The sequence below is a fragment of the Carassius auratus genome, chromosome 38 (genome assembly GCF_003368295.1).
Source record: "Carassius auratus strain Wakin chromosome 38, ASM336829v1, whole genome shotgun sequence".
In the NCBI taxonomy this organism is placed as follows: Eukaryota; Metazoa; Chordata; class Actinopteri; order Cypriniformes; family Cyprinidae; genus Carassius; species Carassius auratus.
Genome location: NC_039280.1, coordinates 15,547,917 through 15,573,768, shown reverse-complemented (window position 1 = coordinate 15,573,768; position 25,852 = coordinate 15,547,917). Strand labels below are relative to the sequence as shown.

Below are 25,852 nucleotides of genomic sequence, written 5' to 3'. Positions count from 1 at the left end.
AAGAGAAACAACATGGGTGTGTGAATCGATCACACTCAGGCCACATTTCAACCCTCTGCTGAGCTTGCATCTGTTTTGCTTCTCTGTCGGTTTAACTGTTAATTGAGCTCTGGTGTATTCACTCTCAAACAGACACATACTGGATGGTCAAAACACATCACGTGCCAGTCACAGGTTTCTCAATGCTTTGATTGAAGGTAATTTGAACCCAACACATCTGAGACAACTTTTCCCCTTAGTTTCTCCCACTTTCTTTTTCCCCATGCTTTCTTCACCTTTTTCCCATCAGCCTAACCAGGAAGTCAACCAGAGGTCTTGAGCTTCTTGACTTTAGAGTGGAAGTTAAGTCAGTGTCCAGTGTCCCTGTTAAACACATCATTTGTGAAATGGCTTTCCAAGAAAAAAAGCAGAAAGAAATTCCTTTGTGGAAGTATTTGAATTCCTTCTTGAATAAAATTCACATAAAAACTGCTTGTAGTTACATATAACCTATGAACCTCCACCAAGGCTAAATGACTTGCTACTTTACATTTCAATAAACTTGGAAATCCAATAAACCTTGAGCTCAGGAAACCCATTGCTCATCTTCATCTTGAGAATGTTTTTTGCTTGTTTAAGGGCAGTACATTATTGCAGAGAGATAAATAATATCCTCATCTCCTGAAGCATAAATGCAAATGTCAAGCCATTTCACACACTGTAGCCTTTTGAAATCAGACATTCATATGTGACACGTGTGTTGTATTCTCAGTGTTGCCACAAGGGGCACTAGGTCAACACCCATCATAGGGAAGCAACAAGAGAATCTAGTATAAATGTTTTTAGTTAGCATCCTGAATAATGACACATCTGGTAAGGCAGAGACATTTGAAGGCTGTCGCATCGAGAGCTGAGGCTTTGTACGGAGTTCAAGAATGACAAGCAAGCATGTCTGCATAAGTAGAATATCTGGCCTAAAGGTTTCAAATTACTGTCCGCTTTACACATTGATTTAAATGGGGAAAGTTTAAATCACCCAATATAATTTTGCTACCTTATAATAAAAATTAAAAAAATATTTTTAAAACGTTATCATTTTTAAAACATTTTAAAAAGACAACAATTCTAATATGTTAAATAAATAATGTGTACAAATAAAAAGGTAAAATACCTATGTGCTCCCCATATGTGCTTCACAGAGTGAGTCTATAAATGTGTTAAGAAATTTATGAAAAATGAAATGTCTGAAATGTCATCACTAGCTGGTTGTGTTACAAATAAATATATGTAGGCAATTTCATACTTATAAATTGTTAATGTCCCAAGGGTATGCTGATAAAACCATCAAAAACCAAAAGAGGATTCTGTCCTCATTTTGACTTGAGGGTAGAATTATTCTTTAATATTTCTTTGCAAATTCTGAAAAAGATGAAAGCATAGAGGAGGAGAGGGACTGAGAAAATGGCTGATTTAGGTAAAAAAAAGACCATAGAGAGATAGAAGGTGACAAAGCCCTCCGACTTGAGAGGACAAACAAAGGAAAGGAAATGCTGCCTATCTGTTTAATGGGCCAAATTAGTTCTTAAGTGCTTTACACGGATGGGGGGAGAAAGTTGGGGATTATGGAGCCTGGACATTGGGAACACTGAAGTGGAACTGTAGGGCAAATAAAGTTCATGTAATCAAAAGAAGTACAAAAACAGGTCTGTTGGATTTGTGTAGTGGTGACAATCAAAAGGCTCCAGTGTCCATTCTAATAAGTACGTCACAGGATTATAGGTAATCAGCCCTGACTGAAGGGGGGTCAGAGGTCAGAGCTCAATGTGAGCCTCCAGGAGATCCCTTAGCCTGAAACAGAGATTGTTCTGCTGAGTTAGCAGAAGTCTTTTGTGGTTATCAACAATCTTAAACCAATGTAACCTTAAGAGCTGGAAAAACATTTGCAAACCTTTCAGCTATATTAAATTCATTGTTACTTTGGTTAAATTTGTCAATGGGTTGGATCAAGTAGAAAAACCATACTTCTTTTTACAGTGTACACTATCAATCAAAAGTTTGGGGTCGGCGTTTTTTATTTTTTATTTAAGAAATCAATACTTTTATTTAGCAAGGAGGCATTGAATTGCTAAAAAATGACAGTTAAGACTATCTATTTGTATCTATTTTGTAGAATATTAAACAGCACAAGCATTTTAAACACTGATAATAATAGGAAATGTTTCTGGAGCAGCAAACCAGCATATCAGAATGATTTCTGAAGATAATGTGAAACTGAAGACTGGAGTAATGCTGAAAATTCAGCTTTACCATCACAGGAATGAATTTTACATGACATATGTTACAATAGAACAGGATTTTAAATTGTAAAAACTGTTCACAATATTAGAATATAATTCTACACAACAAAATATATAAATAGCTGAGAATACAAATTCGACTACCGCAGTGTGTCCTTTCAACAAAATACACATGTAGATTAAATTCAGTTTATGAATCATGTGGAATACATTCGCTAGTAGTAAAAGTCAAATTAACCTCATATTATGACATGCCCTTAAATTAATAACTAATAATTGCTGCCTTCAAGTGACCTAATCCTTTTAAAGGTCTCTCAAAAAATAATATGCATGTCACTGATCTAATGAGTTTTGGTCTCATATGAAAAGGTGACTGAACTTAAGGAAATGACATAAGCAAGGCTCCAAGGGTGATTACCGAATAAGTGCCTGATGTGGACATAAAAGAGAGAGGTAAGTCATCTACGCAAGTCTTTTCATACTGGGCCATCTGTTTTAGTCCTTATTAGCCTAAAAGCAGTGTTGATACCAAGGGTTTAGTCAGAAGAGGACTGATTTCTTCATTATTTGGGACCAAGCATGCTTGAAAAACTGGAGGATTATGCATGAAGACTCATTTTTATCATTACGAAATTAAATTTTTTCAAACTGTTCGAAATCAAGAGACCATATAACAGAGATTAAAGGTGTCATATGATGCTTTAAAAAAAAAAAAAAAAAAAAATCATTATATTATGAATTTGGTGTAACAGAATATGTTGACGTGTTTTAATGTAAAAAAAAAACAAACAAAAAAAACAAAAAAAAAAACAGTATTTTTCAAATACTGTACATTAATGTAGGTCCTCTATGCCCCACCACTCTCAAAACAATCATTTTCTGCAAAGTCCCTCTTTCTGACAAGTGCAGTCTGCTCTGATTGCCCAACTGACCCAGTGCATTGTGATTGGCCAAACACCGCAAGTACTCATCAGAAATGTAATGCCCCTTGCCATGATCGTGAGCTTAAGCTTTCAAAATAAATGTAAAGATAGTTAATAATGTCCTTTGTATTACCATCAGTTCAAGCCCCAAAGGGGAACAGAGTGACCTGACAGACACAGTGATGAAGCTTGAATGTGTTTGCAGTACACAAGCCACGGATGTTCAAGACAGCTGACCCTCCCTCCCTCTCTCTCTCTCTCTCTCTCTCTTTCTCTCTCACACACAAACACGTGAACACGTACACACACACAATGCACAAAAACAGTCAATAGCAAATACTTAAACTAATAACAAAACAAATTTACAGTAGCTGATTCTGAAGTGCCAGATTGTCGTAGTAAAGTCAGAATTAACCCCTCTAAAGGTTCACGAAACGGTCATCCATAAAATGCATTGCTGTTCTGCTGTAAGTAATCTTAACCCTCTGGAGTCTAAGGGTATTTTTGGGGCCTGGAGAAGTTTTGTCATGCCCTGACATTTGTGATGAATAAAGTGCTTATTCTTTTTTTGGAAATCCAAATCTCAAATCCTTAACCACATTACATCTTTTTGGGGTGAATTATGTCTTATTCCTCTCATTGCGAAGCAAACAGTAAAATAAAATGGGCGTGTTCACATTAGAAGATAATGAAGGGAGACGTGAAAAACGGACATTGCGTTGTTTTCATATGGATTACTTTATCACAGAATATTTGTTTTCTGCAGCACTTGTTTACTTTAAAAGTAGACATGTCAAACTTTCTATAGATATATCCCCTTATGTCTCTTCGTTGAGTATTTACTGAGTTATAGTTCATTTTAATGACGCGTTTGTAAATTAAGATCACAGCAGATAAAGGCTGCAGACAGCACACCTTGTGTGTTTTCTTTATTTTATAAATGCACAAAGTTTTGTTTTAATTATGTCTGTATCCAAAAAAAAAGTAGACCCTTTACAGGTTCGATTGATGTATTGCACTTATCTGTACGATCAAATCTGAAAGTGTAATTAAAGTTATTTTCGGAGTTATCAGGAGAAAATGAACCAATTCAATTCAAAATGTACATGAATAAGAATATTCTGATATTAACTGCAATTTGGTCATATATATAATTCTTAACCAGACTAATCTATAATTATATGTTCTAGTGAACTGAAATAAGATTGAGCAATGTAAAAATCTTATTTAGAAGTCCTACTGTAACCAAATAATCTTTACTTATATTACTATTCATTAATATTTGAAAATGCCCAGTAATTCTACAATTGGGAAAAGTCAATAAAAAGAATTGAAAATAATATGCAAACATATGAAAGCATTATATTATCGTTTGTGATGCATCATTCTCTTATGAACATGAATGACAAATATCAGTTGATTAAATTAGTAATGAAGTACTGAAAATGTAGTGCAATAATAAGCAAGACATTGTGCAAATTAATGGTAGGCCTATCATTTGACTTGACCACAGCAAAGTCATAAATATTGTACGAAGGAGTGACTACTTTCTGAATCCCATGTAAAACAAACCTAGCTATATTTGAAGGAGTTAAAGGCTGAGATTTGCCTCTGAGCGGGGGGCCATGCTGGCGACATCCTCTTCTGCTAAGACTTTCAAGCACTTAATTAGTCTTAGACTCTAAAAGGTGACACACGACCTTTAGAAATGTGCTACTACAATTTCAACTACCGTTAAAGCAATAGCCGGAGGAACAAAACAGTCCAATAGGGTCTTTTTTTCTTCTTTCAAATTCAATAAAAACTGTTGTTTTTGGACGTCTGCCCGGAGCTGTTAACATAAGAAGTGAGCGAGCTCCCTTTGAGTGGAATGCACCTTGATGCCCACAGGAAATCTGCTGCGAATCGCGGAGCCTTTACCCATGATGCCAGCACACACTCAACCTCAGGGGAGTAGGAACATGAATCACACACACACACACACACACACATGCACACAAACCGCACTGGTTTATGATATCAGACTATCAGACTCCTAGAGTAAATGCAGATCCTGTGTCTGTCTACAATGAAATTTACTGCTTTCCAGTGGTTTAATGATCTGGAACATAATGTAAATACACTTCAGGTTTTGATTTTGCAGTGCTGGCTTTGCTAAGAGTCCTTTTCAATAAAGTTTCAATGTAACATCTATCGTAAGGGACATTGTAGCAGGAACCACATTTTCCAAGATCTGTACTGTCCCTTGCCAACAATTCTGACTTACACCAAATAAAGCTATTTAGTCATCATTTCACACGCAATCTTACAAATATACATTTTACAGTAAATGAACACATATTATTAATAACGTGTATAATAATGAATTATGCAAACCTTTGTGAAATGTAAACATCATTAGTGAATATAAAGCATATTCTTTTCCTATTAAACTAAAACTCCCAGGGAGCAGTTGCGGGTTCGTTGCCTTGCTCAATGGAACCTCACTTGTAGTATTGCCAGCCCAAGACTCGAACCCCCAACCCTAGGGTTAGGAGTTAATCTCTCTAACCACTAGGCCACAACTTCCCCAAATATATTATATTATTTATTATTTAAAAATGTAAGCTATGATTATTGTGCAACCAAATGCTGTTTCTTTTCATTTAACTATTAGTGCACATTTTGATTAGGTTTGACCAGATGGACCAGTGCCAATGTAACCTTATGTGGCATGACCACAGCCGCAGAAATTTTTTTCTACATTTTCTCTACAATACTTTTCCAAGCTGCATTTTTAGATATGGTATCTCTTCCAGAAGCTGAGTGTACAGAGTGTTCCACAAGTGTAATTCAGCAGGGGACACAAATGCACATGATCTGTTAAAGCAGAGAGATTTATGTTTCCAAACTGAAGCTATTCTTCCAGAGTGTGACTAAACGTACCAATTTAAAAAAAGACCAGTAGAAGTGACCACAACGAGGTTTGCACAGCATTTGATATCATTCCTATGTTCAGCTGGGAGATTGTATCGGATCAGTTTACTTCTAATTTTTATCACCATCTGCAGAAGTCCTTAAAATTTCTCTCAATCTAAGACCTGTTGGGAAGATGTTTGTGTTTGTTGGTTCGTGTCCAAAGAAAATCTAAACCTGCATGAATTTCTGCCTTGTTCAAAATATTTTTGAGAAATCTTCTCTTTGAGAAAAGTGCACTCTCAGTTGTAAATGGAGACATTATTGTCTGGATTTACTTACTAATATTATTTGAATATGGATATTTTGTCCACAGAATGTAAAAGAGCAGACTGATGACGCCTGCACAGATTTCAACATGTTGTGCTCACTCTAGTGTGTTCAAACAAACCGTTGTTTGTAAACCAAAATCATGCTGTATGTTTCAGTTTGTTTGTCCTAAAGTGTCTATTTTTGGAGTCTTAGTGAATCATTCTTGTATATTCAATACAAGCAGAGAGGGACTGTTGACAATATGACAATTTGCTAAATTATTTGCACGTTTGGCTTATTTTTTCATTGAGTTATGTGCATAATTCTACGCATCATTATTCAGCCATTATGTAAAGCCATTTCTAGGAAACAATTTTCATACCTCAATGTATTTTTAAATTGAGGGCCATAGCATTGTTATAACTCAAATAATACTGGAAGATTTCCAGACGATGTACTTTTTCTTTTTTCATTTAAGACATTCCAACTGTATTTTTATGACAGGCTAAATGGAGTTGGGTTTTGATTACACCTAATTTCACCTTCACAGATTCACTATCATGCATCCGTAGAATCAAAAACTGCTGCTCATTTTTGGCCAACCACAGAGGAACGGCTGTGCATTTCCTTAAACTACTTATTCCCAGAATAACATATTTAACCACTGAATTTTCATAATACATTTTCCTTTGTTTCAAGTGAAGATTCCTCATGCCATCATTGACTCTAGAGCCACAAATATTTCTACAAGATTTAAACTGTTTAGAATCAAATATACAATGTGGATATCTTCTGTGAGGACTTCAGGAATAAATATCCAGCACAACATGTGTTATGTGAAAAACAGACACATTATTCCCTCTCTCTCTCTCTCTCTCACGTACAAAACCAATTATCAGGTTGTGACCGGTTGTGAATCATTTCAAATTGAACTCAGAAACAGATAAACACCATTTCAAGTTAACATATGCTTCAACAATATAGATAGATTCACATTCTTGAAGAAAGCCAAGTCTGAGTTTTCCTAACGCTGTTTCTCTCAAAGTCTCATCTTCTCTCTGTCTGTTTTCAGGCATGACTCAAAGAGTACACCTCTCCCAAGTAAAGGCTGCTCTCTGGCAGCTGTGGTGTAAAGTAATCACGGGCGAGGAAACAAGATCCAAAGCCCTTCTTCCTGTCAGCAGACACATCAAGGTGAACTTGGAACTCCTTAAATAACCAGCAGCACGACCCTTTCACCTGACCCCGCTGTGAGGATCAGAGCAAGCCTCTTGTTTACAAGAACATTAAGGCATTTTTAACTGCAACTGCTAGAGCGTTTTTTTCCTTTCCTTCTTCTCTTGTGCTGTTCGAGAGATTGTATCAACTGGTTTTATGGTGTACTATAGCTAATTTGAGCACTGTGAGGTTGCTTCTAATCTTTCTGTGTATTTCTCTCTCTCTTACCAACACACACCGCAGTGCTCTTTGATCCAGTCCTGAGGGTCTGCATTGGTCTGTCATCAGGCAATGCATTGGGCGTTCTCCGAGTGCCCCGAATGCCATTTGCTGTGTGCACCATATCCCTGTGGGAGCTCTGGAGACGCTCTGACAACTCTGACACTGTGTGCCGTATGCAATGCAACAGCCATAATGCAAGAGCATTACACTGTATTCTAACAAGTGTGACACAATAAAGCAACAACTGATAAAAAGCCATTTAATCCCAATGTTTCCGTAGCACAAAAACCAATGAGCTGCGAAACGTTTTCTATGCTTTCTATTTGTGAGGGTAGCTTTGTCTACAAAGAAAACATTTTTGCTTTTTTAGGCAAGACAAAAATGTCATTCTTTAGATTAGCTACTGTTATGACCTGTCAATACTGAAATTTAAAAAAATCTAAAACTGCTTTCAAACACTCCCATGTGAATTTGTGCGAGATTTCTTTGAAGATTGATTAAACTGATAATTGCAAAAAAAAGTTTTCAAAAATGTTAGGTTTGGATATGCAAATGAGTTATTATTTTAATGAAATATGCATTAATTTGCTACATTTCTAGTACAAAAATATAAACACTGGATGACGTCAGTTTAAAAATTCTTGTTTAATTTTTTTGACGTATTAGAGTCAAAAGTTTTTACAGAGAGAATTTTGGGTAACTCATTTTTGTCACTCCACAATTCAGAAAATGCTTAGAACGGACAGAAAGCACTATATTTTCACGATTTTGGGGGGATTAAAATGTATATAATCAGGCAAATTATACATGAACAAATCCTTCAGTAAAAACCTTCAGGATATAGACAGGAATAAAAATGTAAAGTTTGGTTTGTGTAATTGCTACTGGAGTGGAGAAAACGGCTTTTAAAATATGTATTGTAATTGAAATATTTTAACACAAATAGATAAAGTGCAATAAAAGAATCACTTAACAGTGTCTTTTGAATGTTTTCTTTCCACTAGTCTGAAAAAGACTTTATAGAGAACCAAAAAGCCCAAAATCTCAAACTTGACAGGTGCAGGTCCCCTTAAGACTCAATTCAATAACTCTCAAAATGTTTTTTTGTTTAGCACAAGTTAACACTTGCAAACTCTTTCCATCAAACATGAGTTTTGTTGTGTAGTGCAGACAGCTTCATTTATTATAACATAAGTTTTTGTAAGAGTAAGCTTATGCTCAACTTAAATGACTGACAGATTATGTAATGACATAGGAGGCACTTATTGCTCGCTATATCTGTATATGATCCATTCAAAATAAGAATAAAAGTCACATTTTCCATGTTGAAACATAAATAAGTACATAAGAGAAATTTTATTAAGTGACAACTGTATTTAAACGTATGATTGCATCCTAAATGTCAATGACTGGCCTTGTTTCCATTCCAAAATTTTGTGATATATTATGTGTTGATAAAAAACTATTGAAAAATTGGTTTTCCATTTTGAGATGTGACCTGTCTCTCCCACAAATTCAGTTGCTTTAATATCTCTGTAATTTCAATGTGATTAAAATGAAGAGATTTTGGCTGACCCTAATGAGAAAATACCCTAGTCATCTCATTAGGGTCTTGAGAATTTCAGAAGATATCACAACAAGCTCTCAAACTGTGCTCAGACTTGCCGAGATACTAAGGTACGCAAGATCCTAGATATTTCTCACCAAATTCTGGCTATACTACGCATCTGCATTTTATAGTACTCCTGCTGTTTGTCAGCAATAGCCTCATTTGTGTCTATTTTTGATTCTACTAAGTCATATTAGGAAAACATTTGAGTTGATAATTAATTGAAGTGTAACTGAGAACTCAATTAGGCTCTGAGTAACACACATTTTTCCTCTTGGCTGTGTTGAGCATTTTGGGATGATGGAGATGTTAAATATGGCAAATACGTCATACATTAAGTTCCCAGAGTCAAGCTCAGATTACACACGCTAGATATGGCTTCTCTTCGGACCGCATCCAGGTAAACTGCCAAATGTCACTTCCTGCAGCGAAGCTTGGGGCTTTAGAGGCCTCTCACCCTTCCTGTTGTACTCGTGATTAATCCCATGCAATGAAATCCATCGTCCCACTCTTTATAGCACCCAAAACAATCCAACAGAGGACCAACAGAGAGGTGTCCGTGATGCACACGTTTAAAGATAGCACTCTTACTCAATCCCTCACGACCCCTGGTGATACAACTAAAGCCACCCATGCTGGTCTGCGGTCGGAATCCAGTCACAAAGACGCTAAATACTTCAGGCAATCAGCTCTTTGGTTTTTCAGAAATGAAAGCAAGGGGGGTGTGTGGTACATAGAAGCCGAGAGGGCGGCCGTCTCTTTCTTTCTCTCTGTTTCCTACTACTTCATCCAAGAAAGTGCCATTCAGCTTCTCGGGAAACAATGTGTGGATTCAAGAGCGTTCTGGGTGCTTGAGCCTGGATTCAATCTAACTGTCATGGGAGTTTTCCTGTACACTGACAAAGCTGTTGGCAGTAAGTGCCTCCAGGATCATTTTTACAAATCTTTGCTAGAACAAAGAGCATCAAATCCATCAGTGTGCCACAATTGTCTACACAGTTCATTCACACATCGAGACGCGTGCATTTGGTTTCCACGTCACCGTGACCCTTCGATACTAGTGAAGAGGGTGGGCAGATAAACACGCCGCTCCAAAAACATTTTTTGGAGCTATAAATCATTGTCGTTATGTATACACTCTACATTCTTGTTTTCTCTGATGACTAAATAGCGACATTGCTTTAGTCGCTGTTAACAGAACTGTCACACATCCAGCCATCTACGATAAGCCACGGATGACATTTTTTTAATAATGTTTATATATACACATCTGTTCAGAAGGTCACAGCTAAACAACACGAACGTTGAAAATGAACCTAAAACACTTATAAACTAGTGCTTAACCGGTTTTACAAAGCGGCGACTCAACAACCAAAAAACTGTTTATCGTACAGAAGTAAACTAAATCAAAGATTGAAATGTACTTAAATATTTTTTAAAGTATTAAAGTCATTTCAGCTGGTTTGTTTTAGGGTTTGGTTTCTAAATGTCTTTTAGATGGTTTCATGCTCTTGGCAGCTAATAAATCATCACACAAAACATTATGTGGTCGCATAAATCATTTTAATCCTCGCTGCAAGAGAAAAAAACCAAGGTTTAAATTGTTAATGAAAACATACACCATCAGAGCATTTATTCTTTAGCAGCATTTCAAGTAAGGGGAATTTACGTAAAGATTTTATAAGATTATCAGTATAAGATATTAAAAATCGGAATGTGACAAATATTCTAATAGCTAAGGTTGCATGATATATTAAAATAAAATTGATTGTATGACCAGTCTATGACCAGAGGTGGGTAGAGTACCCAAAAACTTTACTCAAGTAAAAGTAAAAGTAATTCTAGAAATATTTACTCAAGTAAAAGTAAAAGTACTAGTCTTGAATAGTTACTTGAGTAAGAGTAAAAGAGTATCGGATAAAAAATCTACTCAAGTAGTTAGTTACTAGTTACTTTGGGTCATATATACGGAGCCTTTTTTTATATAGATATATAGACAAAAAATGTATGTAATGTATGTGTGTGTGTATAAATGTATATATTTCATCAGCCTTTAATCCAATTTATGTAATTTATTATAAAACCCTGTCTGTTTAAGTAACAAATATAGCTGTCATGCCATAACATATTTTTAATACGACTGACTTTATTTTAAATGTGAATTTAACATTGAAAGTTAATGTGATATAAATATTGCTACTAATCTTTCATTGTTCAGAAAGAGAGCAAATAACATTTACATTATTAAACATAATTTTCACTGACAGTCTAGATTTCATTCACTCTCAGAAACTACCATTAAAATCACTGAAACTGTTAACACTGTGAAATCAATATCTTAATTATAGATTCGTACACACATCTGCACTTTGTTGTTTCTGACGAGAGAATTCGGCAGAAAGAGGTATTCAGTAAGTGAGCGAGTGAAAGAAGCACCGGCATTTCAGCGATGACTCATCGGAACAGAACCGTGTGTGATTGGTTAATGCGCAGCGCTGTAAAAACGCGTCTGTCTCTGGCTCAGCGCCAGCAAGCGATCACATATCTGAATTTAGCAGCTGATGATATGACTTGCTGAACGTACTCGCACTGGTGTGATTGTATTAAAATTAATAGAATCTTAATCGGCTATTCTTTGTCTTTTGGAAGCTGCATTCAACCTGTTATAAGCCACACACGTACAACAAACTAATGTCACAGTGGTATCGTGTACTGTAATCGAATGTAGCCCAAGTTATTACCTGTTAAACAGTAGACAGCACACGCGTTCATCTAATAAGGATCTCCATCGCAAGCAAATAATAGCCTTTGCAGATTAGCTTTCAATTCAGTGCAGTTCCATAGCCCCGTTTTCAACGCTGCTAATATTCTTAAACGTTACAACTCTGAGTGAACCGCTTCAGAACTCAGCGCGTGCAGCATGGAACTGAACGACTCAATCAAACTGATTCATGAACCAATTCACTCGTTTGCCAATTGGTTTGATCAAGCCTTTGAACAGAGTTGACTCAAAAGAATGAATCATTCGCGAATGGGCATCGCTCATTGTCCAGAGAAAAGTAGACGGCGCGTTTGGAATAAACTGAAGCATTTATTGCATTAAGATAAAGTAACGAGAGGGGCGTCGCCCACAGTAACGAAGTAAAAGTACAGATTTTTCCCAAAAAATGTACTCAAGTAAGAGTATAAAGTACCCATCTTTAAATATACTCCGAAAAGTATTCGTTACCCCGAAAAATTACTCAAGTAAATGTAACGAAGTAAATGTAACTCGTTACTACCCACCTCTGTCTATGACACTGTATCATGAGCTGTAAGCATGTAAATGAACACAGCGCCGCATTTCACTCGAAAACCTTTGTTTACTTTCCTGCAAACTGCCTAAATAAAAGCTGGATGGTTTAATGTTTGAAATTTAGACACAAATATTAATGTGCTTTTATAAATACTTGATTTTTATTTATTTATTACAGGGCAATAGTATTATTACTGTATGATTTATTTATTTAATTTTTTTTCATATTTTAATATTTATTTAACATTTTTCATATTGTCAATACAGTTTATTTTTATTTATTTTTTTATTTTTTTTACATTTATTAATTTTTTCCTCAAATGCATCAAAGGATGGAGAAAGAAAGAAAGAAAGAAAGAAAGAAAGAAAGAAAGAAAGAAAGAAAGAAAGAAAGAAAGAAGGAAGGAAAAGAAAATAAATGGGGGGGAATAAAAGGGGAGGGTTTAAAAGAAAATCATAATTTTGTATTTTTTATGCAGATGCACACCCCAGTTATTCTAGATTCTAGCTTTCTTCACAGTAAGAATGTGTGGCACTGTTACTGCTTTAGTGCTGAAATGTGCAGTGCTGGAGGGAAAACAGTTGCGTGTATGAACCGACGCTGACTTTGTTAATAAAAACAAATCTTAGAGGATTTCCGAGTGAATGAGAATGAGCCAAATGGGTTTTTAAACACGAGTTGAGTGAACTTAACCTCTGAAGCCCCTTGGGATTTGCAAAATCAGAAAAAATAAACTCATTTGGATGTGTCGAAACATTCCCCAAGCCCATATGCCAGCTGGTTTGAGAGCATAGTAGCACTGCAAGAGGAACAGGCTTGTTTTTTTTTTTGTTTTTTTATTGTGTATAAAACCACCAGGTACTCTCAGAGACATCATCTTCGCTTAAACATGCCAAGCCAAGAATAATAATATACTGTCCTTGGGCTGAACTGAGCATGACATTCACATGGAATTCTTTATGAACTTGGAAGAGGAAGCGCTAACTATACGCTAAAGCACTATTTTGTTGATGTGTTCGTACAACTACACCTTTGTGGATAGAAAAGTTATTACGCCTCAGCTGAAGCTCAAACATTAAATCAATGCTATATGTATACAAGCGAGTATGTGTGTTTGATGAAGGAGTCACAGACTATTACCCACCGCTGAGCACTCAAAATAAACAATGGAATGGAAGCCATCTGAACACTGCGTGCTGGAATGATTGACAAGCGGCAGCTGGTGACATGGGGAACAACATATATGCGGACACTTCCTTACATACACGTAGTATTTATACGCATACATAATAAACAACCTGCACAATGTATACAAACTGTACTGTATCCAGAGTCAGTGGACATGTTTTATGCTGATATTTTGCCTGGTTTACATCAAATGGTTGAAGACAGACTGTATTGCGAGATCAGACACTCTCCCACGGCACAGCCATTATATGGGATGCCTAATGTTAAACGGTCCCAACACCTGGTTCAAAAGTGCCTATCCAAGACATGTTCATCTTAAACTGGTTTCACTACGCTGTCTGAAGTCACTTCCCACTCAGTTAACACAACAATGACTTGTACTGACTAGCCTAATTAACAAGGAGATGTCTGTACCATTTGGGATGGTTCTCAGAGATGTGTAAACACACACACAAACACAAACACAACATACACACACACTTACATTTGTGGTTTATGGGACTCTACATAGGCATGTTTTTATATTGCACAAGCTGTATTTTCTATCGCCATTCACTGTAAACCTAAAACTGCTCGCAATTTTTTTATTTCATAAAACACTCACTGTTTTGTATGTTTTTTAAGCCTTTTGTTTTACATGGACACAGGAAATGTCTTCATAAACCATGTTTACATTGTGGTACCCATGTCATTATACATCCTCATAAACCATATATACCAGTACACACACTCACACACACACACACACACACACACAATCACAGGCTTTAACACCACAGGTTTTCTAATGACTGACATCTGGAGTTTCTGTTAGGGAAGCAAGTTAACATGTAGCAGCTAAGCTTTGCAGTTAGTAGAAAAAATAAAAGACTATTAGAATTGAAGCCAATTGAATGTGTGTGTGTGTGTGATTTATTATTATTTAATATTTCAAATTTTGTATGTATTATTTTCCATACACACACACACACACACACACACACACACACATATATATATATATATATATATATATATATATATAGTTTATATTTATATGTAAACACACAATCTAATTTATACATGAATTAATTTATATTTAATACTCTATAATATTATTATATTGTATAAACAAATTATACAATGTATTATTAATTTATTATTATTTAATATTTATACCATTTGTATTTAATATTATCTATCTATCTATCTATCTATATATCTTTATATATATATATATATATATATATATATATATATATATATATATATATATATATATTAGTACTGTTACATGATTAATCACGATTAATCGCATCCAAAATAAAAGTTTTTGTGTGAGTATTTTGTATATTTATTATTTATATGAAAATTCTCACACATACAACTTATATTTTGAAAATATTTACATGTATATACATTTATATATGTATTATTATATTATCATATTTCATATTATATATAAATATATTTAATAAATAAACATAACATATTTTCTTAAATATATACATGCATGTGTTTGTATTTATATATATATATATATATATATATATATATATATATATATATATATATATATATACATAATAAATATACACAGTATACACTCATATATTATGTAAACTAAAACTTTTAATTTAGATGCGATTAATCGCGATTAATTGTTTGACATTATTAATACACACACACATCTGATTTTTAGATATTTAATATTCTAAAAGATTATTCATTGTATAAATAATTTTATATCATTTATCATTATTTAATATTAATACCACTTTTATTTAATATTATATATACACGCAAACAAACAATCTAATTTACATTTCAAAAATATGTTTAGATATTTAATAATGAATATTCTATAATATTGTTCAACTGTATAAATACATTTACTAAATACTTACTACAAATTATTGTTATATTTAATTAATAAAAAATAAAAAAATGTAACCCCCAAAGAGTTAACAAGCCCTGTCAGACATACGGATGTGACTTGTTAGTCGTACTCCGTGAACCTTGTTGACTGTTCCCTGCTCTCAGGAACAGCCAGATGACGCCATCCCAACACTCCGGCTTGCATCACGACCCGCTCAACACAAAGTGAAAGCATCGACTGCCAACAGTGCCTGAAAATACGACTGCACCTGTCACCACAGCAATGCCAGTCCGAGGGCACCAGTGAATGGGTCGGGGAGAGGAGGCTCTTTTCACTCATTCATATTACATGGGAAATAAGATCTAGTTGATCACATCTCTTCACATACCTGCAGACAAAAGACTGTTTCATGGAAGGAAAGCTCAAAAGGCTTAACCGCAACATACATTAAACTGCATATAAGATGTGACAGGCGGCGCACACGCATCCGAAATCACGTACACCTTGAGTAGGTACTACATTTGAATTTGTATTTACTTCACGACCATTAAAAAAGTATGTTGTATGTAGTAAGAATATGGGTAGTATGAATGAAATTAAATTTGTATGTACTACATCTGCCAAGTTGTTACTGTCACATGACCTACCAGCATCAGTCGCCGTGGCCTCATGGTAAAGTAAAGTGTCCATCGAATGTGCACTTCAGAAGCCGGGTGGAAGAAGTAGGCAGTATTTTTCTACTTTTCTCGAATTTCTTTCTTCTAATACTATGAATTCAGACATACTACTCGTCTCACATACTGTTTTTCACCTAATACTGTATATAGTAGGGAAGTATGCATTTTCGGACACAACGTATCATAGATGTGTAGAGATTGAGGAGGGGCGAGCTGTGGGTGGATGGGGTTAAATGACGTACCTGGTGGACAGTTGCAGCTGTGAGGTGCATCCCGAGCCGCCCGGATCTTCGGCAGACGTGCTGCTAATTTCTGGAAATAAACAAACAGGACATTTGAAGTCAGCTGTGCAGAAGATTACCACATTGAATGTAAGGTATAATAAAAAACTCTACTCTGGTTAGAGTTAGTTTGTAAGTCTTTATTTGTTATTCATGCAAACATTTCCCACACATTCACTGCAGTTTGAACCAAGGATATACAAAGGTCTGGGTTCCTAACATCTGAAGGAAGTTTCTTATGCTCACCAAGAACTGTTGTAAAATATTAATAAAATGTAAAAACATATGAAAACATTATTATTAATATTTAATAAAATATTACAATTTAAATGCAGTTTGATTCTGTGATGGTAAAGCTGAATTTTCAGCATCATTACTCCAATCTTCTGTGTGATCCTTCAGAAATCATTATAAAAAGCAGATTTTCTGCTCAAGAAACATTTCTTATTATTATTAATGCTGAAAAGCTGCTAAATGCTTTTGTGGGAAACATTATAATTTAATTCAGGATTTTATTTGTATTTATTTTCTGATGTACCAACGCTATCTCACGACCAATTCGTATGTATTTTACCGTTACGAGGTGGCTTATTCGTACGAATTTGTACGACCTCACTCGTACGTTTTTTATACGAATTGTTTAAACCCCAGTGACGGTTAGGTTTAGGGGCAGGGTTAGGTGTAGGTCATTCGTACGAATTCATACGAATTGTGCAATTCGTAAAATACGTATGATTTGGCAAAAATCGTATGAATTTGTACGAGTGTGGTCGTACGAATTTATACGAATAAGCCACCTCGTGAAAAATGTATGAATTGCCGTGAGATCGGGTTGGATGTACAGAAAGTTAAAAAAACATCATCTATTTGAGATAAAAAAAAATCTTGTGTAACAATATAAATGCCTTCAATGTAACATCAGATCAATAATGTAATCAAATATGTCCTTGCGGAATAAAAGTATTCATTCATTTCAGTAAATTTTTGAACAGCAAAAAATTTGTAGTGTAGAAATGTGACATTTGAAAGAGATCCAAAAAAAATCTCACTGAAAAGATATTTTTAAACTGACCTAAGAAGCTTAAGTATATTTGGCACTCTGACCTTCATGAGGGCACAACTTCTATTGTTTCTGCATACCTTCTGGAGCCGTTTGCTCTATTAGCAGTGAGGGCACTGACAGGTAACATGTTAGTTATTTGATTACAAATGTGTAGGTCACTTTCCAAAACAAACTGAATTGGTTACATTGTAGAAACTCCAGGGTAGTGAAGTGAACACTATTAGTTTGTGCTCTTTAAAAAATGAAATTTCCATAAAAGAGACATTAAACAGAGCTACTACCGTATTTTTAGCCCAAGCTTACAAAACCGCAGCTATAACAGACATACCCACTGTATGCAGTGCCATTTGACTGGTAGAACAATCATTGACTGGCTACATTTATGACTGAATTATAAAGTTTGTCAGCCGTCTGCATTGTGGTACTACAGGTCATTCCTCTCCTCTAATATTGAAACACTGAGGCTAAATAATTCTGAGGCTGCTATCTGACATTTTTCTTACCTCAGTTTATATTAACCATGGATCGTTCCAGGGCTTTATTTGGTTTTTTGCTGGCAAACCCTCTTCCCAGCTGGAGAGGTCTTCACTCAAACCGCTCTCAGACACTACAAGCTATTGTAGAAGTTTTTCCACCCTACTGAACTGGGCAGCTCTACAGTTATTGTAAAACAGAAAGAGCTAATGGAGGTTAAGAAGAAAGGAAAACCTGAAAAAGGCTAAGATGAAAATATACGGTACGTGTGACAGCAGGTTTAACCCACAGACGGTTGTTCTGCAAGCACAGAAGCCATGGAAAATGCATTACAATTTGGAGGGAACCTGTGCTGTGTGTAAACTGCTTTTCCACAGGAGCAATGTCCAGGGATAATCTACACACTACAGGGTTTGCCAGAGCTTTAACTCACGATTTTCCAGTGCCACATTCCCAAATAAAATGTTTCTTTAGAATATATTCTAAGCATTTGCAATTTTTCTTTTTACATCAAACCATGAAAAAGTGCATTCAAAACCCCGTTTCACTTAAATATAAGAGTTCACAACTATGCAGTCACATTGAGCAAACAATAACCAGTGATGAAAAGTAAGCATGAAGGGTTACATTGGCGGGAAGCACCTTGAACAAGATCTAAAGCAACAAAGACTTAGCTTTTATTTTGAAGCACATTAAGTTACTAAGCATTTAAATCTGATAGGGTGTGTTCCTTTATGCCCCGAATAAAGGTGTTCTTAAAGTCAACATGAAATCAACAATGACCCTATTTGCTTTCTTAATACGCACCTCTATTGTGCATGATTCATCTGTGCACGTTATTCCAAAGAGAGAGAGAGAGAGAAAAATGTTTGTTTTTGTAATCCTTCATCAAAAAGTAATAACTTGGATGCCTCTGAAACGGCTCTCCTTTTCGGCTGATGTGCTGAATATTTTTTTTTTTTTTAATTTTAACCATCTGGCTTTATTTTGGATTGCAACACCCACTTTTTACAATGCATGTCAATTCTACATCAGGTCCTGTCCTCCGTTATTTCTCACAAAATACCTTATTAAAACTTGAAAATGATTACACTCTTAAAAACAAAGCTTCTTTAGTGGAATATATGATTCTATAACATCCATGGAATCTTTCCATTGGACCAAAGGTTCTTTATAGTGAAAAAAAAAGGTCTTTAAATCATTGACATGTTCTTTACACTACGAAAGAAAAACGGTTTATTTTAGAATTGTTTGCTTGAAGGTTCTTTGGGGAACCAAAAGTGGTTCTTCTATGGCAGCGCAATGATTTGCAAACGTTTCATGCTGATTTTAAGATGACGTGATGTAAATGGTAAGGCTGCAGTAATGGCATGAGACAGCTGATGCCCCAGGGTTTGCAGGGATAGGTTGGGAGGGAGGTGACATTCTCTGCCTCCCAGCTTTAATGGTAACTCGATGCCCAGTATTTGATCTGGTTTTAACAATCTATTTTGAAAGGATGACAAAATGTTTTACAATTCCAATGTCCGATTACTACTAAGACCCCTAGACTTTGTGCCTGCAGGCCAAACTCTATTGCTCTTTCCATTTCTTTCATTCTCTCTCTCTTACTCGCTCTCTCGCTCACGTTTAGCTACTTTCCCCTTTTAACAGATCTTGATTACACCCCTAAAGGCACATTCTGTTATAAATTGTGAAATCAGCACCATTCTAACCTTCAACAGGCCCTTCCAATGTATACGTTCCTCAGCTTTAATGGAGACACATACATGCAATTTTATGGTGATGCTGAAACGCTGGTTGTCAATATGTCTATGAAAAACATCTGCCCTTGATAACAGAATACCCCTAAACATTTCAGATGCTTTTCAAAGGCCCATCAGTATTAAACAAAACTGAAACCCATTTTAGCATGCTTTCACTCCAATTAAGCACATTTCCCCCAAAACTCTCATTACTGTAATGCATGTGGACATTTTACTATTAGTAATTGCAATTATTCTGAAGGACGACTCTCATTACATTCTCATTACAATAAGGCTGTAATTCTTTATCTGGTTTTTGCATGTTAAAACGCCTGAAAGCTGCCTATTTTGTAATAAGTAAATCAAATTCATATTTTTATGCCCAGGATTGGTTCTTGACACATTTCAGTGGGATCCACCTGTAAATGACTCGACATTATTCAGATACTGTAATCACACTCAGCCTCAGATTGACTCACACTTGGCAGCCTCTATACTCCAGTTGGCGTACTCTCATTAACACACTAAATATTCACCTCCATCATCCTCTGCAGACTCTATTACATTATAAACCACAGATAGTGAGACGGCAGCCTTTCCTTGAGTAAAATTCTACCCAAGATACTTTTAACACCTCAAATATTTTAAATGCAGCTAGGTGATGAACCACCAGAGGCCAGTATGAATAGACCACGGCCGCAGGCAACTTACTGTGTATATATCTCGCTTTTCTCCACCTAACCACTTTAAGCTCAATCCTATTCTACACAGATGCAGTGCTCAGCCAGCGCTAAAGTTGGCGAGCGCCCTAACTGCTTGATTGTTGATGTAAAACAGGTGGACGTATGGTGACACAATATGTTCAACAGGTCTTGCATGCTGTAAATTATAGTTTTGATAACAACAGCAGTCACAGCTTTCAGTAGCTGAACACACTTCGCTTGAAATTCATTCTAGTGAGGATAATAGGGGGGCATCTACAGGATCACATCAATTATGTGCAATTTTATTAAGACAACTACACTAATGGATGTGTCAAAATGGCAGCAGGAAATTTTGGCAATATGATTGTGTTATTTATAGCCACTCATTCTAGAGCAATGCTAAAGAGGATGTGAAAAATTTGAGCCATGTAAAAGAGTCTGATCTGGCATTTGGAGAGCTATGATACATACTAAACTTAATTCATTAATCAGGATTTAATTATTTATTACTTATGTGTGACGTTTACCGGGTAAAATGTTAATAGAAACGGGTAAGTTTATTTAAAGTCAGTATAAAAGTTATTTTCTCTGCCAGTTAAACTAAAAAAAGAAAGTAGTGATTAGTTTTGTGAGTTTTATCATTCTGGTCCGTGTGCATTAGCGTTTGAAAGTCCACGGAGCTCAAACTGTGCGCAGTGAAAGTGCGTAAACAAACGCGCTAGGGCCAATAAACAAACTCAAATATTTTGAAATCATCAATTTCTCCGCATTTAAATTCATATTTTAACACACATAAACGTAGTTCCAGAAAAACATATTATATTTTATTATTATATAAACATCATTCTCCTTCTAAAGTCTCTCTGCTCATTGAACTTTCTGAACAGCGCGCTTCTAAACTCTTGGTGAGACTTCAACAAATTGGGACAACATGAACATCTCTTCGTCCTCGCACACATGACTCAAGCAAACACCTTGTATGTATGAATAGATATTATTATATATCTATAATCACCGCTCACCTCCTCTAGTATCTGATCCAGTCGACTCCACAGGACAGGCTCCACCTGTTCCAGAGAGATCCAACTGGAGACACGGGGATCTCTGTCCTTTTCCAAACTGAGCACCCTGGATTGCAGATCTGACGTCCTCAGGTAGAGCAACACACAAACTCCAAACGAGATCAAACACACGAAGATTGCACACGCGTCCCTCCAGTTCGTCAGAAGGCGCTTTTGGCAGGGATGCTGACCGCAGGTCCTCTCCAGACTGGACTGAGCTGATACTCGCAACTTCATGTCCTCCATGTCTGTGAGACTTATGTGGGCTATATATGATGTTTATCTACGACTGAACGGGGTCTTGCTCAAAATAAATCAATTAAAGTTCTCCTCTCAGACAATTAAACCGCTTTTCACGTGAAAATATCAATCTTCAAAACGACCTCAACTGAGGCATGCTGCTCATTCAAGTGCATGGAGATAATGGTAGAGTGAGCTCCGGCTCTAGTGGGAGTCTGTGTGCCTCGGTCGTGCCATCTGACGGGTTTGTCTCACTGCTGCGCGCTTGAGTCTCTCTCAGAATGAAACCTGAGTCCTGACACAAACTACACGGCTCTGCAGCGCTCACCACGGGACCCTTCTCTACTCTCTGTCGCGGACGGACAAGCCCCTCCTTTCGGTTTATTTAGGCTAAACGGTAGGGCGGGATTCACGGAGAAGCTGACCCCGGCTTTGATCCGACTCTGGAGAACGATATTTTTAGGTGCTGCCTCGCTGAATCAATGCATAAAGTGCACAATCGTAAGTATGAGAAACTGTTTAGTCACCCACACATCTAAGTGCAAATTAAGGGGGTGTTTTCAAACGTTTTAGTTACCAAAACATAAGACTACAAATTAAGGAGCGTGCTAAATGCATCAAAAATCGCTACCTACTAATCGAATTGGCCACACTCCACTGAATTTGAATGAAGATGAATTCATGTATTAAAACTGGAAAAATTCAATGGGCAAAGCAAGCAGAAAAATTAAGTGGTTATTCCACTAAAGTCATTTAACTGTAGGCCTTAAGACTTTCTGTAAGGCCTATAAAACCTTCAAACTGCAAGCCTTTTGAAACTATTTTAACCTTTAAACAAGACTGTCAAGCCAGTATTCAAAGTTCATCTTGATTTTGTCTTGATACCTGTCGCCTATACCAAATATACATATATATATATATATATATATATATATATATATATATATATATATATATATATATATATATATATATATATATATGTGTGTATGACAAAGGTTATATTAGTTAAGGGATTTGCAAGATACATAACCGACTGACTAAATGAATGAATGAATGTTTTCAACAAACCACTTAACAATTTCATATATATTTTAACTTTATTTATATATAAATATAAACGATTAACGATTTCATCGTAATGTGGTTTGTTAAGAACGTTCATTCATTTAGTCAGTCAGTCAATTATGTATCTTGCAAATCTCTAAACTAATATACAGTAACCTTTGTCAGTTCACATATATTCAAAGTTTAGCTTTAAAATTATTATGGACCACACTTAGAGCACAAATGAGATATTAGATCAGATTTTTCTTTCTTACAGAATCAGTCAATCTACAACAACTGTTGATTTGCTTTGAACTAAAGGTCTCTTTTGTAGCCAGAGCACGACGTAGGTTCACACTGCTGTCGGTTATGTCTTATTTCCCATCCCTCCTTTTAATGAATGCTTTGGATACAAGTAAGTAGTCATTTTAGCAGACATCCGTTTATCCGAAATGACTTACTGTACACTTATTACAGGGACAATCCTTCTGGAACAACCTGGGGTTACACAGCAGTGATAGGTCATTGAGCTTATGGGTCTCAAACCTACAAACGTTTGGTAACATGCCCAGCCCCCTTTAACCATCACAACACCACATACATTAGACACTGTAACTATAATCTGCCAGTTTATTGTCAACGCATATATTAAAGGATAAGCTTCACATAACATATGGTTTCATAGAATCAGAAATGAGTTTATGAATTAGTGTTTATGACAGTTTAAGGCTTTCAAAACATTCCTCTTGCAATTTCATGCAGTTATAAATTCCCATGAATTTTGGATGATCTGTTTCGAGAAAATTTTATCAGCATGAGGTAAAACAAACTAGCCTCCCCCTCGTCAATCTTTACCACCTCCGCCATAACTCTTTGATTATTCCCTCCTTTCATCACAATCTGTGTTGAGTGAGTTGGAGAGAACAGGAGGGGCTCTTCATTTGAAAAACAAACAACAAATTGTCCTGCCTAGCCAAAGTATGCAGCTACAGGACAAAGCAAACGTGCATTTTATCACCAAATATCTCTAAAGAAGAAAGTTTCTAGGCCAAAACAGAAAGAGAACACAAAATAGTAGTTTCTAAAACAGGAGCCAGAACCAGGCAGTCCATGCACGAGGACAAAAGGACAATTGTCCCCTGGCCACAAAACACATGTGAGTCGGCTGTCAGGGGAGTATTTGGCTCAGCGTGGCTATTGGAAAGGGCTTATAGAGTGGACTGAACGATATCTAATTCTGCTCCTGACGCAAAGACCGCCTGAGCGCAGGGATGTGAGTGTTGTCATTCGGGTCAAACTGGCAGCTCGGAGCGTGTTTGTTTTTTTTTTGTTTTTTTTTTTGCCAGCCATATATTTATGTGAGAGGCTTTTACATCGGTTTCAAAATACCTCTTTTAATAGATTTTCATTTATCTGTAAATTAAAGGTCATGCCAGTCATAATTACTACTTCCTTTGTTTGCTGTTTTGCTGTCTGTAGCAACTAGGCCTGCGGTTAGCAGAGCAGATGAGCTTTGGACCTCCAGAATCAAGCTCGTCCGACCTCAAGCAGCGGCTGCTCTAATTACATTTACAAAACCACACGGGTGGATTAGATTATAGTACGTCTTCCACAGGCCCACAGAAAGCTTTAAAAAGCTAATAGAGAATTTCCTGGCCCACGTTGTGCAGCTGTGAATTTAGTCAAACTAAGAGATGTCCTACTATCAAACCACATCTGAAGCTCTGATGGCCCCACAGAGGTTCATTACACGCAAACTGGAGCGCATGCAAGGAACTGAATGAACTCGGTGTAATTGCCAGTTGATTTTAGAAATGAAAAATTAATCTGGAAATGAGTGCGATGGACTTCCTTTTCAGAATGATCTAATATTGTTGTGCAACGCATTGCACAATTATACATACACTGCTGAATATATACAAGAAAGACATCAGTTCTGAAGAAATACTGACTAGATGCGAACACAAACTGTCAGATACATCTGTGACAGATTGTGGAAACTTAGAAAATGTCTTTTAACGGAGCAGATCGAATTCCCAGCATCGCAGAGAGTATCAGCGCAAGAGGAAACAACTCCTGTTCTTTTGTTTTCACTCGAGAACATCCCAGTACATTCTCAAAGTACAGCCAGTTCATCTGGTTCACCATAACGCAAGAGGGCATCTGGGACAATTTTCTGGTCGACTACTTACTAATCATGCAGTGAGTTCAGTGTCCTTGTATGGCCACTGACAGCGAATGATCTCTAAAGATGTCGTGTGTTCTCGCTCTAAGTTTAGTGGATTCTCAGAAGTTTGGTTACTTCACCCCAGCTTTTTACATAAAATAGGTTAACTATCTTACTCTATCAGTCACTCTGAACCTTATATAGCACAGAGAAAGGCCTACATTACTTTAAATCTCTCATCATACTGGCCAAGCTTAACTACACATGGCTTATAACCTTCAATCTTCAAAGCTGCCAAAGCTCCAAACTGCTGTAATCTTCTAGTCCAGGTTTTGTCTAACTGTATATTTCTTATTATATACAGTATTGTGTTTTTTTAAGAGTGACAGCATTTAAGCAATTACGCTAATACAGCAAATTTCCCAGCACTAATGATCTGTTGAGTGAATATCTTATTACGTCTATACTTCATTACCTTATACAAGAAAAGTAGCTTAGGGAGACGTACATCTATAAAGCTAGACATGTTTTCTAGATTTCTCGTGTGCACTGCAAAAAAATCTCTTTCTCTTCATCCTTCTTGTGATAGAACAGCT

The 25,852-nt window shown here is 36.2% G+C and overlaps 1 protein-coding gene across 24 annotated transcripts in view; it reads right to left on the bottom strand.

Moving 5' to 3' along the window:
* Positions 1-22,406, bottom strand: part of col13a1 (collagen, type XIII, alpha 1) — a 94,152-nt gene extending 71,746 nt beyond the window's left edge. For 11 of the 24 annotated variants that reach the window (XM_026224425.1, XM_026224426.1, XM_026224429.1 and 8 more), the window contains exons 1-2: positions 21,764-22,405; positions 16,717-16,786 (exon numbers count right to left, since the gene is read on the bottom strand). In XM_026224425.1, coding sequence (XP_026080210.1) covers positions 16,717-16,786; positions 21,764-22,048 — 355 coding nt within the window. In that variant the 5' untranslated portion in view covers positions 22,049-22,405. Of the gene's footprint in view, positions 1-16,716; positions 16,787-21,763 lie in introns of all 24 variants that reach the window. The other 13 variants (XM_026224422.1, XM_026224424.1, XM_026224418.1 and 10 more) reach the window with 3 other exon arrangements.
* Between the last annotated feature and the right edge of the window lie 3,446 nt (positions 22,407-25,852).